Genomic DNA, 14,971 nt, shown 5'->3' on the forward strand with positions numbered 1-14,971 from the left:
AAACACCCTTTTCTCATCTGGACTGACCACCGCAACCTGGGGTACATCTGGGCAGCGAGGAGACTGAACCCTCGCCAGGCAAGGTGGGCCATGTTTTTCCCCCGTTTTGTTTTCACCCTTGCTTACAGACCAGGTTCCCAGAACGTGAATGCAGGGCAGACGCACTGTCCCGGCTGTATGGCACAGAGGAGCGGCCCATGGATCCCACTCCCATACTCCCGGCCTCCTGCCTGGTGGCACCGGTAGTGTGGGAGCTGGACGCAGACATTGAGCAGGCATTATGTGCAGAGCCCGCTCCCCTCCAGTGTCCCGCTGGGCGTCTGTACATTCCGTCTGCTGTCCGTGACCGGCTGATCTATTGGGCCCACACGTCACCCTCCTCTAGTCATCCAGGCATCGGTCGGATGGTGCGCTGTCTGAGTGGGAAGTACTGGCCCACTTTGGCTAAGACTGTGAGGGTTTATGTTTCCTCCTGCTCGGTGTGCGCCCAGTGTAAGGCTCCTAGGCACCTGCCCAGAGGTAAGCTACACCCGTTCCACAACAGCCTTGGTCGCACCTCGACTTCCTTACCGATCTTCCTCCCTCACAGGGTAATACCACGATCCTGGTTGTTGTAGACCGCTTTTCCAAGTCCTGCCATCTCCTCCCTCTGCCCGGTCTCCCTACGGCCCTACAGACTGTGGAGGCCTTGTTAACACACGTCTTCCGGCACTACGGGGTGCCTGAGGATATAGTGTCTGATCGGGGTCCCCAGTTCACTTCGAGGGTCTGGAGGGCGTTCATGGAACGTCTGGGGGTCTCGATCAGCCTTACCTCGGGTTTTCACCACGAGAGTAACGGGCAGGTGGAGAGAGTTAACCAGGATGTGGGTAGGTTTCTGAGGTCTTATTGCCAGGACCGGCCGGGGGAGTGGGCGGCGTTCGTGCCCTGGGCAGAGATGGCCCAGAACTCGCTTCGCCACTCCTCCACTAACCTCTCCCCCTTCCAGTGCGTACTGGGGTACCAGCCAGCTCTGGCGCCTTGGCATCAGTCAGATCGAGGCTCCTGCAGTGGACGACTGGTTCAGGCGCGGAGGAGACATGGGACCCCGCTCATGTTCACCTTCAGCGGGCCGTGCTGCGCCAGAAAGCTAGCGCAGACCGTCACCGCAGTGAGGTCCCGGTGTTCGCACCGGGGTACCGGGTCTGGCTCTCGACCCGAAACCTGCCCCGCCGCCTGCCCTGCCGGAAGCTGGGTCCGCGGTTTGTGGGGCCATTTAAAGTCCTGAGGAGACTGAACGAGGTTTGTTATAGGTTACAGCTTCCCCCGATTACCATATTAACCCCTCGTTCCATGTGTCTCTCCTCAAGCCGGTGGTGGCTGGCCCGCTCCAGGAGTCTGAGGTGCGGAAGGTTCCTCCGCCCCCTCTGGAAATCGAGGGGGCCCCGGCGTATTCCGTTTGCTCCATACTGGATTCGAGGCGTCGGGCGAGGGGCCTTCAGTACCTCATGGAGTGGGAGGGGTACGAGCCGGAGGAGAGATGCTGGGTTCCGGTTGAGGACATGTTGGATCCTTCACTGCTGCGGGAGTTCCACCGTCACTGTCCGGATTGCCCTGCACCTCGCCCTCCGGGTCGTCCCTGAGGCCGGTGTCGGCGTGCTGCTGGAGTCGCGCGTCAAGGGGGGGTACTGTCACGACTCCCGCCGAAGTCGGTCCCTCTCCTTTTTCGGGCAGTGTGGGACGGTCGACGTCACCGGTCTTCTAGCCATCGTAGCTCCACCTTTCATTTTCCATTTGTTTTGTCTTGTTTTCCCGCACACCTGATTCACATTCCCTCAACAGACTGAATGTATATTACCCTCTGTTTCCCCCATGTCTGTGTGTGGAATTGTTTGTTGTTATGTGTATGTGCACGTCATACTGGTTTGCGCCAGGTTATGTCAACCCGTATTTGTTTAGTGTTCTTAGTGCCGTGTGTTTTGTTCGCCGTAATAAAGGGCTCCGTTTGCTACCCAATTCTGCTCTCCTGCGCCTGACTTCCCTGCAGCCAGTTACGCATACGTTACAGTTCCAGCAATTATTATGAGCCGTCCTCCACTCAGCAGCATCCACTGCTATACAACTACCTAAACTATCACTATAACTATAAACTACAGCTCTATCACTATACAGCAACTTAAACTATCACTATAACTATAAACTACAGATATATCACAGCTACCTAAACTATCACTATACAGCTACCTAAACTATCCCTATAACTATAAACTATAGATATATCGCTATACAGCTACCTAAACTATCACTGTAACTATAAACTACAGATCTATCACTATACAGCTACCTAAACTATCACTATAACTATAAACTACAGATCTATCACTATACAGCAACCTAAACTATCACTATAACTATAAACTACAGATGTATCACTAAACAGCTACCTGAACTATTCCTATAACTATAAACCAGAGATATATCGCTATGCAGGTAGTACATACTGTATATTCACTATCAAGGGGCTTCCGGTTATAGCGTACTGCTGAACCACCGCATATTCCGACCGTCCACTACCACTATCACTACCACTACCACTACCACTACCACTACCACTACCACTACCACTATCACTAACACTACCACTACCACTACCACTACCGCCTACCACTATCACTATCACGAACACTATCACTACTACTACCACTACCACTACCACTATCACTACCACTACCACTATCACTATTACGAACACTATCAATACTACTACCACTACCACTATCACTATCACTACCACTACCACTACCACTAACACTATCACTAACACTATCACTGTCACTATCACTATCACTGTCACTATCACTAACACTATCACTATCACACTAACACTATCACTGTCACTATCACTGTCACTATCACTAACACTAACACTATCACTGTCATTATCACTAACACTGTCACTATCACTAACACTGTCACTATCACTGTCACTATCACTATGACTATCACTAACACTATCACTAACACTGTCACTGTCACTAACACTGTCACTATCACTAACACTATCACTATCACTATCACTATCACTAACACTATCACTGTCACTATCACTATCACACTAACACTATCACTGTCACTAACACTATCACTATCACACTAACACTATCACTGTCACTATCACTAACACTATCACTGTCATTATCACTAACACTATCACTGTCACTATCACTAACACTGTCAGTATCACTAACACTAACACTGTCACTATCACTAACACTGTCACTATCACTAACACGGTCACTATCACTAACACCATCACTATCACTAACACTGTCACTATCACTGTCACTATCACTATCACTATCACTAACACTGTCACTGTCATTATCACTAACACTGTCACTATCACACTAACACTATCACTGTCACTATCACTAACACTGTCACTATCTGTAACGCCCTGGCCATAGAGAGGGGTTTTTGTTCTTTATTTTGGTTAGGCCAGGGTGTTACATTGGGTGGACGTTCTATGTTCTGTTTCTATGTTTTTGTATTTCTTTGTTTTGGGCCGTGTGTGGCTCCCAATCAGGCACAGCTGAAGTTCGTTGTTGTTGATTGGGAGTCACACATAAGTGCATGTTTTTCCGTTGGGGTTTTGTGGGTAATTGTTTCTGTCATTGTGTTTCACCTGACAGGACTGTTTGGCTGTCAGTTTCTTGTTTTGTAGTTGTATAGTGTTCCGTTTAAATATTAAATATGATGAACACTAACTCCGCTGCGTTTTGGTTCACTCTCTCTCACGACAGCCCTTACAGAATTACCCACCAAACAAGGACCAAGCAGCGGAGGAAGGAGCAGCACCAGGAGAGCAGCATGATGGACTCATGGACGTGGGAACAAATACTGGACGGAGAGGGACCATGGACTCAGGCTGGGGAGTATCGCCTCCCGCAGTAGGAGATCGAAGCGGCGAGAGCGGAGAGGCGCTGGTACAAAGAGAGGGAGCGCAACGGACACGGGAGGCAGCCCCAAATGTTTTGGGGGGGAACACGGGGAGATTGGTGGAGTCAGGCGGTAGACCTGAGCCAACTCCCTGTGCTTACAGGAGGCAGCGCTGTACTGGTCAGGCACCGTGTTATGCGGTAAAGCGCACGGTGTCCCCAGTACGCGTTGATAGCCCAGAGCGCTACATGCCAGCCCCCCACAAGTGCCATGCGAGAGCAGGCATCGAGCCAGGACGGGTTGTGCCAGCTCAGCGCGTCTGGTCTCCAGTGCGCCTCCTCAGTCCAGGTTATCCTGCGCCGGCGTTGCGCACTGGGTCTGCAGGGCGCTGGGAGGGTCCAGTTCGCCCAATGCCTGCTCTCCGCCCGTGCCGGGCCAAAGTGGGCATTCAGCCTGGAGTAAGCATGTCGAGCATCCGTACCAGAACTCCAGTGCTCCCCCACAGCCCGGTTTATCCTGTGCCTCCTCCTCGGACCAGGCCTCCAGTGGGTCTCCCCATCCTGGTCCGTCCTGTGCCGCCTCCCAGGACTAGGCCTCCAGTGGGTCTCGCCAGTCCGGAGCCGCCAGAGCCGCCAGTCCGGAGCCGCCAGAGCCGCCCGCCAGTCAGGAGCTGCCAGAGCCGCCCGCCAGTCAGGAGCTGCCAGAGCCTCCCGCCAGTCAGGAGCTGCCAGAGCCGCCCGCCAGTCAGGAGTTGCCAGAGCCGTCCGCCAGTCAGGAGCTGCCAGAGCCGCCCGCCAGTCAGGAGCTGCAAGAGCCGCCCGCCAGTCAGGAGCTGCCAGAGTGGCCCGCCTGTTCGGAGCTGCCAGAGTGGCCCGCCTGTTCGGAGCTGCCAGAGTGGCCCGCCTGTTCGGAGCTGCCAGAGTGGCCCGCCTGTTCGGAGCTGCCAGAGTGGCCCGCCTGTCCGGATCTGCCATCGCAGCCCGCCAGCCGGGCACAGCCATCGCCGCCCGCCAGCCGGGCGCAGCAAGGGACACCCGCCAGCCGGGCGCAGCCAGGGTCGTCCACCAGCCGGGCGCAACAAGGGTCGCCCGCCAGCCGAGCGAAGTCAGTGTCGCCCACCAGACCTTCGGCGCGGCCAGGTGCACCACCTAAGAGGGCGACGCCAAGGGTGGGGCAGAGGCCACGTCCCGCACCTGAGCCGCCGCCGTAAGAAGGCCCACCCGGACCCTCCCCTTCAGTGTCAGGTTTTGCGGCCGGAGTCCGCACCTTGGGGGGGGGGGGGGGGTACTGTAACGCCCTGGCCATAGAGAGGGGTTTTTGTTCTTTATTTTGGTTAGGCCAGGGTGTTACATTGGGTGGGCGTTCTATGTTCTGTTTCTATGTTTTTCTATTTCTTTGTTTTGGGCCGTGTGTGGCTCCCAATTAGGCACAGCTGAAGTTCGTTGTTGTTGATTGGGAGTCACACATAAGTGCATGTTTTTCCGTTGGGGTTTTGTGGATAATTGTTTCTGTCATTGTGTTTCACCTGACAGGACTGTTTGGCTGTCAGTTTCTTGTTTTGTAGTTGTATAGTGTTCCGTTTAAATATTAAATATGATGAACACTAACTCCGCTGCGTTTTGGCCCACTCTCTCTCACGACAGCCCTTACACTATCACTATCAAATCAAAGTTTATTTGTCACGAATACAACAGGTGAAATGCTTACTTACAGGCTCTAACCAATAGTGCAAAAAAGGTATTAGGTGAACAATAGGTAAGTAAAGAAATAAAAACAACAGTAAAAGGACAGTGAAAAACAACATTAGCGAGGCTATATATAGTAGCGAGGCTATAAAAGTCACAAACACTGTCACTATCACTAACACTGTCACTAACACATCACTATTATTTACAAAAACAACAATAACAACAATAACAATTACCAGGGAGGGACAGGGCAAACCAGGAAGGGATAGGGTGAACCAGGGAGGAGCAGGGTGAACCAGGGAGGGACAGAGTGAACCAGGGAAGAGAAGGGAACCAGGGAGGGACAGAGTGAACCAGGGAGGAGCAGGGTAAACCAGGGAGGGACAGGGTGAACCTAGGAGGGGCAGGGTGAACCAGGGAGGAGCAGGGTGAACCAGGGAGGACCAGGGTGAACCAGGGAGGAGCAGGGTGAACCAGGGAGGGGAAGAGTGAACAAATGAGAGGCTGAGTGAACCAGGGAGGGACAGGGTGAACCAGGGAGGGACAGGGTGAACCAGGGAGGGGCAGGGTGAACAAATGAGGGGCAGAGTGAACAAATGAGGGGCAGAGTGAACAAATGAGGGGCAGAGTGAACAAATGAGGGGCAGAGTGAACCAGGGAGGAGCAGGGTGAACCAGGGAGGAGCAGGGTGAACCAGTGAGGAACAGGGTGAACCAGGGAGGGACAGGGTGAACCAGGGAGGGACTGAGTGAACCAGGGAGGGGAAGGGTGAACCAGGGAGGAGCAGGGTGAACCAGTGAGGGACAGGGTGAACCAGTGAGGGACAGGGTGAACCAGGGAAGGACAGGGTGAACCAGGGAGGGGAAGGGTGAACCAGGGAGGGGAAGAGTGAACCAGGGAGGGGAAAGATGAACCAGAGAGGAGAAAGGTGAACCAGAGAGGGGCAGGGTGAACCAGGGAGGGGCAGGGTGAGCCAGGGAGGGGCAGGGTGAGCCAGGGAGGGGCAGGGTGAGCCAGGGAGGGACAGGGGCAGGGTGAGCCAGGGAGGGGCAGGGTGAACCAGGGAGGGGCAGGGTGAACCAGGGAGGGGCAGAGTGAACCAGGGAGGGGGAATGTGAACCAGGGAGGGAGGGTGAACCAGGGAGGGGAAAGGTGAACCAGAGAGGGGAAAGATGAACCAGAGAGGGAAAAGGTGAACCAGAGAGGGGCAGGGTGAACCAGGGAGGGACAGGGTGAACCAGGGAGGGACAGGGTGAACCAGGGAGGGACAGGGTGAACCAGGGAGGGACATGAACTGGCTGGGAGGAATTAGTGTTAGAATCTGGTTATTTATATACACAAAGGTGACTATTACAGAGACGACATCTGCCAACCTCTGGCATGCTGGCCAGGTCTAAAAGCCTCTGTGTCCTCACTCACACTGCGATCCTAAAGAGCTAAGAGCTTTACGGGCTGGATGGGCCACTCTCTATGTGCCAGTCCCAAATGGAACCCTATTCCCTATGTGGTGCACTACTGTTGACCAGGGGCCATAGGGAATAGGGGACATATATGGAATAGGGTGCCATTTGGGATGGAGGATATGAGACTCTCTGAGGTTTAATTATAACGCTGGATTTATACGCTGGTACATCAAGCGTATGGGGATTAGAATGTAGGGTATGGAACATCGAGAGTATGGGGATTAGAAATGTAGGGTACGGAACATCAAGAGTATAGGGATTAGAAAGTAGGGTATGGAACATCGAGAGTACATGGATTAGAATGTAGGGTATGGAACATCAAGAGTACGGGGATTAGAATGTAGGGTATGGAACATCGAGAGTACGGGGATTAGAATGTAGGGTATGGAACATCGAGAGTACGGGGATTAGAATGTAGGGTATGGAACATCGAGAGTACGGGGATTATAAAGTAGGGTATGGAACATCGAGAGTACGGGGACTAGAAAGTAGGGTATGGAACATCGAGAGTACGGGGATTAGAATGTAGGGTATGGAACATCGAGAGTACGGGGATTATAAAGTAGGGTATGGAATATTGAGAGTACGGGGATTAGAATGTAGGGTATGGAACATCGAGAATACGGGGATTAGAAAGTAGGGTATGGAACATCGAAAGTACATGTATTAGAATGTAGGGTATGGAACATCGAGAGTACGGGGATTAGAAAGTAGGGTATGGAACATCGACAGTTAAAACAAACAGATATATAGTATTCAATAAATACTGTATGTATTAGCCTTTCAATGACTTGATGTATACTACACTATACCATATTAACCAATGAGTAGATGTACAGTCGTGGCCAAACGTTTTGAGAATGTTAATTTTCACAAAGTTTGCTGCTTCAGTGTCTTTAGATATTTTTGTCAGATGTTACTAATGAATACTGAACTATAATTACAAGCATTTCATAAGTGTCAAAGGCTTTTATTGACAATTACATGAAGTTGATGCAAAGAGTTATTTGCAGTGTTGACCCTTCTTTTTCAAGACCTCTGCAATCCGCCCTGGCATGCTGTCAATTAACTTCTGGGCCACATCCTGACTGATGGCAGCCCATTCTTTGTCAGAATTTGTGGGGTTTTGTTTGTCCACCCGCCTCTTGAGGATTCACCACAAGTTCTCAATGGGATTAAGGTCTGGGGAGTTTCCTGGCCATGGACCCAAAATATTGATGTTTTGTTCCCCGAGCCACTTAGTTTTCACTTTTGCCTTATGGCAAGGTGCTCCATCATGCTGGAAAAGGCATTGTTCGTCACCAAACTGTTCCTGGATGGTTGGGAGAAGTTGCTCTCGGAGGATGTGTTGGTACCATTCTTTATTCATGGCTGTGTTCTTAGGCAAAATTGTGAGTGAGCACACTCCCTTGGCTGAGAAGCAACCCCACACATGAATAGTCTCAGGATGCTTTACTGTTGGCATGACACAGGACTGATGGTAGCGCTCACCTTGTCTTCTCCGGACAAGTTTTTTTCCGGATGCCCCAAACAATCGGAAAGGGGATTCATCAGAGAAAATGACCTTACCCCAGTCCTCAGCAGTCCAATCCCTGTACCTTTTGCAGAATATCAGTCTGTCCCTGATGTTTTTCCTGGAGAGAAGTGGCTTCTTTGCTGCCCTTCTTGACACCAGGCCATCCTCCAAAAGTCTTCGCCTCACTGTGCGTGCTGGTGGACTCACACCTGCCTGCTGCCATTCCTGAACAAGCTCTGTACTGGTGGTGCCCTGATCCCGCAGCTGAATCAACTTTAGGAGACAGTTCTGGCGCTTGCTGGACTTTCTTGGGCGCCCTGAAGCCTTCTTCACAACAATTGAACCGCTCTCCTTGAAGTTCTTGACGATCCGATAAATAGTTGATTTAGGTGCAATCTTACTGGCAGCAATATCCTTGCCTGTGAAGCCCTTTTGTGCAAAGCAATGATGACGGCACGTGTTTCCTTGCAGGTAACCATGGCTGAATGAGGAAGAACAATGATTCCAAGCACCACCCTCCTTTTGAAGCTTCCAGTCTGTTATTCGAACTCAATCAGCATGACAGAGTGATCTCCAGCCTTGTCCTCGTCAACACTCACACCTGTGCTAATGAGAGAATCACTGACATGATGTCAGCTGGTCCTTTTGTGGCAGGGCTGAAATGCAGTGGAAATGTTTTGGGGGGATTCAGTTCATTTCCATGGCAAAGAGGGACTTTGCAATTAATTGCAATTCATCTGAGCACTCTTTATAATATTCTGGAGTATATGCAAATTGCCATCATACAAACTGAGTCAGCAGACTTTGTGAAAATGTATATTTGTGTCATTCTCAAAACTTCTGGCCATGACTGTATACTACATTAAACCATATTAACCAATGACTAGATGTATACTATACCATATTAACCAATAACACTGGATCTGTCTGGCAAAAATATATATTTGCCTTTGTACATGTGTATAGTATATTATACTACACAAGCCACACAACCCAACATAAAAGCAGTTCCCTTTGCTAAGATTTGGAGGCTCTAACCCAATGCAACCTGTTGAGTAGTGTCTCTGCATGCACTGTGCCATTGAGTTCAGCATTTGGCTTAACCATGTCCATGCCCTCTGGTTGTTTTTGTTGCAATAACAGACACAGTTAAATATCCAAATGCTTTTAGTCCCCCTGCTTATCCCTCATTAATGGGAAAAAAGGCTTTTCCAGTGCCAAATGGATTTTCTCTTAATGACAGACTACTTAAGGTCTTTGGAGAGAGAGCGAGAGAGATAGAGAATATATTTTTTTGAATGATATTTTAGAAATACTACCATACTGAGGCTAATGAGCAACACAATGGCTGTGCTTATCTATGCAGAAAACAGGTATCAATCTCACAACCATATTATTGGTGAATAACAGTTTATAAATATTAGCCTATAGTCCTTTATGGGAAATTGTATATGTAACATTGGTTTGGATGAACATAAAAACAATATAAAGATCAATATAATATTTTTTCCATTAAAATTGGGATTGAATTTATATGAACAGGTATGCTTATCTTCATTTAAAAAATACATACATAAAAAAAACTAATTTTGGTGCGTCGCGCACACGTAAAAATAATGGACCAATCCGATTTGCATTGCTTGTAGAGGGATTCCAAATGTGGAAAATTTATCAATTTTGATCACTTCTGCATCAGGAGATTAAGATGCCCACAGAAATCAAGCACTATGCGCATTATGCACGTGCCAGGCTGCAAAAATTCGCCGAAAAGCTGCCATTACGCACGGCAGCTGTCTTGGACATCTGTATAACACACTTAAAAAAAATATATATATATATATTTATATATATATTCGTTTTCATGTTCCCTTTTGTGATCCTCTAATCTAAAGTAGATATCGCAATCACAAAAACAAATCTATATTTAAACTATAAGGATAAGCAAAATTCAATAGGCAATCATGTTTGGAGTGTGCTTTCAACATGCTATATTTCTGGAAACCTCGACTGCATGAAAGAAAAAGTCACGCATGAGATGAGAAAAGAATACAATACCCTGCTGGAGTTCCATCGTTGCACGTGACTGAAGTATTTTCCAAAAAGTGCAACTTCATATCATAGTCGAGCTTCTGCGCCGAACACGGGTAGAGGGACTGCGCCAGGTTCTTCACCTGCGTCATGAAGTTGTCCATGTTCTCTTCAACGGCGGTGAAATCCAAAGGGAAACTCTCCGTGGTGTCACCCCGGTCCCGGTATGTGGGAGAAGGCGGTGTCCGTCGTGGTTGCGGGTTGCGACCACCTCGGAATCTTCTTGCGGCAAAAACTCCGGACTGCATAAACACCAGCAGCAAAAGCCAGGAAATCAATCTCATTGCCGTCATATTTTCCGCGAGCCACCTGCAGTTTAGGTCTTCCTTTGATGATTTCCGAGTTTAAGGTTTTCCTTCCGAAGAATTCTTGCTGTTTGGTGATTGGATTGGAATAAGAAGCAGAGAATTACGCACGGTTCGAACTGTTGCACTGCTATCCTCCGAACTAGGCTAACTGTTTTGTATCAGATGATCAAGGAAAATACTTTTTAAATCTCCTTTCAGATCAATGATGTTCAGTAACAACATGTATTTATTAAAAACAATTCAGTGGCTTCTATGGGTCGATGTGAAAAATGTCTAAAATAGAAGCAATAGTTTCCTAGATTATCTTAATCGAAGTCGTAAAACTGTTCTGTTCTCAAACCACTACCGCACTGTCACTGCTATTGAACCAAGTTTAGGGTTTGAGTTAAATGACAATACTCATCACATGCTCTGGAATTTTATTCAAACTTTCCCCCCTTCTCTCACCCGTCATCCAATCAGAGAGGAGGGCAGGACTCTTGGTTGGGCATGATCAAGCGTAGCAGACTTCCCCCCTTTTAATTTATTGAGGGGGAAAAAATGTCCGTGCTTTGGCTCTTTTGATCCGCGATGTTTCATTTGATGTGGTGTTTTTTTTATTGACTTTGAAATGGCTATTTCCCATTCCACACACATTTATAGAGTAAGAATAAGCCCCTTGTTACACACTAGCCTAAAACTCAAGAGTGGAAAAATACACAACACAAAATCTAACTCTGGCCGGAGATTAACAACCCAGTAGCAAACTATTATGTTAGACATAGATGTAACATGTTTTATACTTTGATTTAAATGAAATCGAAATTATTAGTCTATTATTATTATGACTATGATCATAATTATTGTTATGATTATTATAATAATCGTTTTTACTATGTCTCTTATTGAATTGTTGAATAGCCCTGTACATTTATTATGAATTAATGCACGGATACTGTCTTTGATCTCACATACTTTTTCTCTGAAAGCAATACTAACTTCACGCATTCTTTAATTTCCTCAAAGGTTATTACTGTGGTGGAGATCTTTTACAGATTGCTATATACCGACTTCCTCTTAATTCATTTTTAATATAGTGAAATGGTGCCCACAGGTGTTTCATGTTGCGAGTTGAAAGCCTTCCTGTGACGTCTTGTGGCGCGCGCGGACACCCCTAGAGCGCAGGCAGTGCGTGAAGTAGGCTAGCGCAGAAGCTATATGAGTTGCTATTGATGTGAATGATGGAGTGACACAAAATCTCACGCTAGTCGCAGTTTACTCCTAAACGACTTCTTATGCCGTAGCCTTCTTCGCTATCAATTGAACGCAGAGGACGTTTCCATCACTTCAATTGCTCCTTTTTAGCTATAATAACTGTAATGTCATGATATCATTTTAGAAAAGGCTATTATTCTATTATTCTAAGAATGTGTGGCATGATTTCATTTTGACGACTAAATATCCTTGCTCAAGCTATCTATCGTTAACATCTTCAGCTTTTACATGTGTTGTTTATAAATGCTTATTTCGAATAGATTTCAAAATAATTCAACATTACCTAGGTGTGCGCGAGCCTTTATTCCTTAAGAACGACACTTTCAATATGTTGGCTTTAGGGCAACTCTGAGCATGTTGTGTTTGTCTGCGCGAGTGGACGCGGACCCTTTTTTTTATCTACAAGGGCCCCCTAAAGATCAAAGCAGCCATCACTCTTTCTTTCTCTCCCCTCTCTCCCTCCCTCCCTTCGCAGCCCTGTCAGAACCCTTGCTCTACTGTATATTTTAAGTCAAGTTAAGCATCCTGAAGGGAAGCCCTCACCTTAACGCTGGAATGCCCGGTTGCGGTTGAAGTGTTTTTTTTAAAGGTTGGTCCCTCTCTGTGTCTGTGGAACAAATCCTTAATCTGATCCAGTCCGCAAGCGGCTTGCCTTGGATAAATACAATGCGTGCCATGCCATGTCGTCAACACTAGGCAATAGGGGATGCTTATTTATTTGCCTTGACGTATGTATTTGTCTTTAAGATCGTCTATAGGTTAGGCACGGCAATCACATTATAACATAACAGGAAGAATTTGGCAACACGCCCCTGACCTTTCTAACCCAATTGCCAAATTGAAATGCGTCACATTTGTTACTTTTCAAACTTCTTTTAAAATTGCTATTAGACTGCATAAAGGTCATTATATATCCCTGTCTGTCTGCTGTAGGTTAACTGTCCTTTTATTTCTGTCAACCGATGTCCCAACAAATGTTGGAATAAACAATAGACTACTTATAATATCAGAAATGTAACTTCGAGTAATTAGGCTATATACATCAGTTGGGCTCGACATTAGCCTAAATAAAACGATCAATAAACACCTAATTTGCATGCAAATTTGTGTAAAAAAGGCAGTCCAATTTAGGGCACCCGACACTTTCTCAGGATAATTGATATGGTAATTGGTTTATTCCCGCTATGCGTGGAGGGGGGTTAGCTATGATGTCTTAATTAACCGTCACGCGCAATAAACACATAAAGGTATTAGTGTTTTATGGACTCTGTGGGATCCTCGGCTGGAGAGCTTTATCATCTATAGGGGCGGCGAGACTAGAGAGAGCCGATGGGCTGGGACACTTAACTCTGCAGAACCCTCCCTGTTGCGCCTAACTACCGCCCCATCCGCGTTTACATAGCAACGCGGTAACTGGGGAACTCGCGCGCTTGTGACAGTGATTCAATGATTGACACACCAAGAGGTGCCCCTTACTTATTATTATTATAATAATTTTTTAAAAGAGATTCTCCTTATATTGGAACGCAAAACAGGGCTACTAGTGGAACATGGTCATGGATCGTCCTGTTTTCCAGACAGATATAGGCTACAGCTTCACAGGAGATCTTTCACGGACCTCCGTGTCAATACTTTTCAAGAGTGTCTATCAATTGTCCAGCGAGAGATTTATTGGACGCTGCCATTTCAATCAGGCCTAGCCTACTGTCTCCATAGCATCCTTTGAGCTCCATGAGCATCATATGTGCCTGTTGATGCCTTGGAGGTGCTAAGAAAAGGCGTTAGGGAAACTGCCATTCTCATGGTGCTCTTTGTCATAGCCTACTTATGTTCTGCTATTGCATTTGTACTACAGGTTAATATATTTTCTGTAAACAGATCAATGTATGACAGGACCTGAGGTTACAGTGAAGCAGCAATTGAGACAACGCCATACAACAGTATTCAAGCTGGTAATGTTTACAGCTCAATGTCATTTCTAAACTCAATCACAGGTCTATCAGAAAAAGGACAACATTCTGTTGTGGAAACAGGTGAGTAATTTACGTTGGTAAATACTTAATATGCGTTTCCCTTTTTCAAAATGTCTCCCAACCAGAAAAGTCCTTTGGAATACAAAAGTGAGTTAAGGCCTCTGCATGCTTCGATTGAAGCATTCTGGCGCCTAGCTTAACTCAGATAGGCGAACCAAACGAGTGTGCTGGCATACCTTCGACCTTCGCTTGAAAATACCTTTGTTTGAAAAATGAGAAAAAAGTGGTAATAGTACTGTTTGTCCATATTGAGACGCCGTAGCATGAATACACATCCTCAAAATAGTCATAATTAATCTAAGATTACTCAATAAATCTGCCATTAATTTTGACGTTTATGTCGAGGAGATCTCAGTCGCACAATTTGACATCTAACTAGGATGTTTGGTGCAAAATGTCTCAAGTGAAATGACAACAAACACTTCATTGAAGAATCCCCACTGTTGACCAATCACAGGCGAAGGGTATACACTTCGACTTTGAATTCAGGCTTGCCTCGAGAGAAAAAATGTTGTGTGCATGAATAGCCATAAAACCAGTGAATGTTAGTAAATGGTTGTGGAAATAAATATACAGTGAGGGAAAAAAGTATTTGATCCCCTGCTGATTTTGTACATTTGCCCACTGACAAAGAAATGATCAGTCTATAATTTTAATGGTAGGTTTATTTGAACAGTCAGAGACAGAATAACAACAAAAAAAA

General features: G+C 46.9%; 1 protein-coding gene across 1 annotated transcript in view; it reads right to left on the minus strand.

Annotated features, from left to right (window-relative positions):
* Positions 1-11,350, minus strand: part of notum1a (notum, palmitoleoyl-protein carboxylesterase a) — a 28,501-nt gene extending 17,151 nt beyond the window's left edge. The window contains exon 1 of the mRNA XM_029774134.1: positions 10,641-11,350. Within this exon, the coding sequence (XP_029629994.1) occupies positions 10,641-10,966 (326 nt within the window). The 5' untranslated portion in view covers positions 10,967-11,350. The remainder of the gene's footprint in view (positions 1-10,640) is intronic.
* Positions 11,351-14,971: the final 3,621 nt, after the last annotated feature.

Source organism: Salmo trutta, chromosome 1 (assembly GCF_901001165.1).
Source record: "Salmo trutta chromosome 1, fSalTru1.1, whole genome shotgun sequence".
Lineage (NCBI taxonomy): Eukaryota > Metazoa > Chordata > Actinopteri > Salmoniformes > Salmonidae > Salmo > Salmo trutta.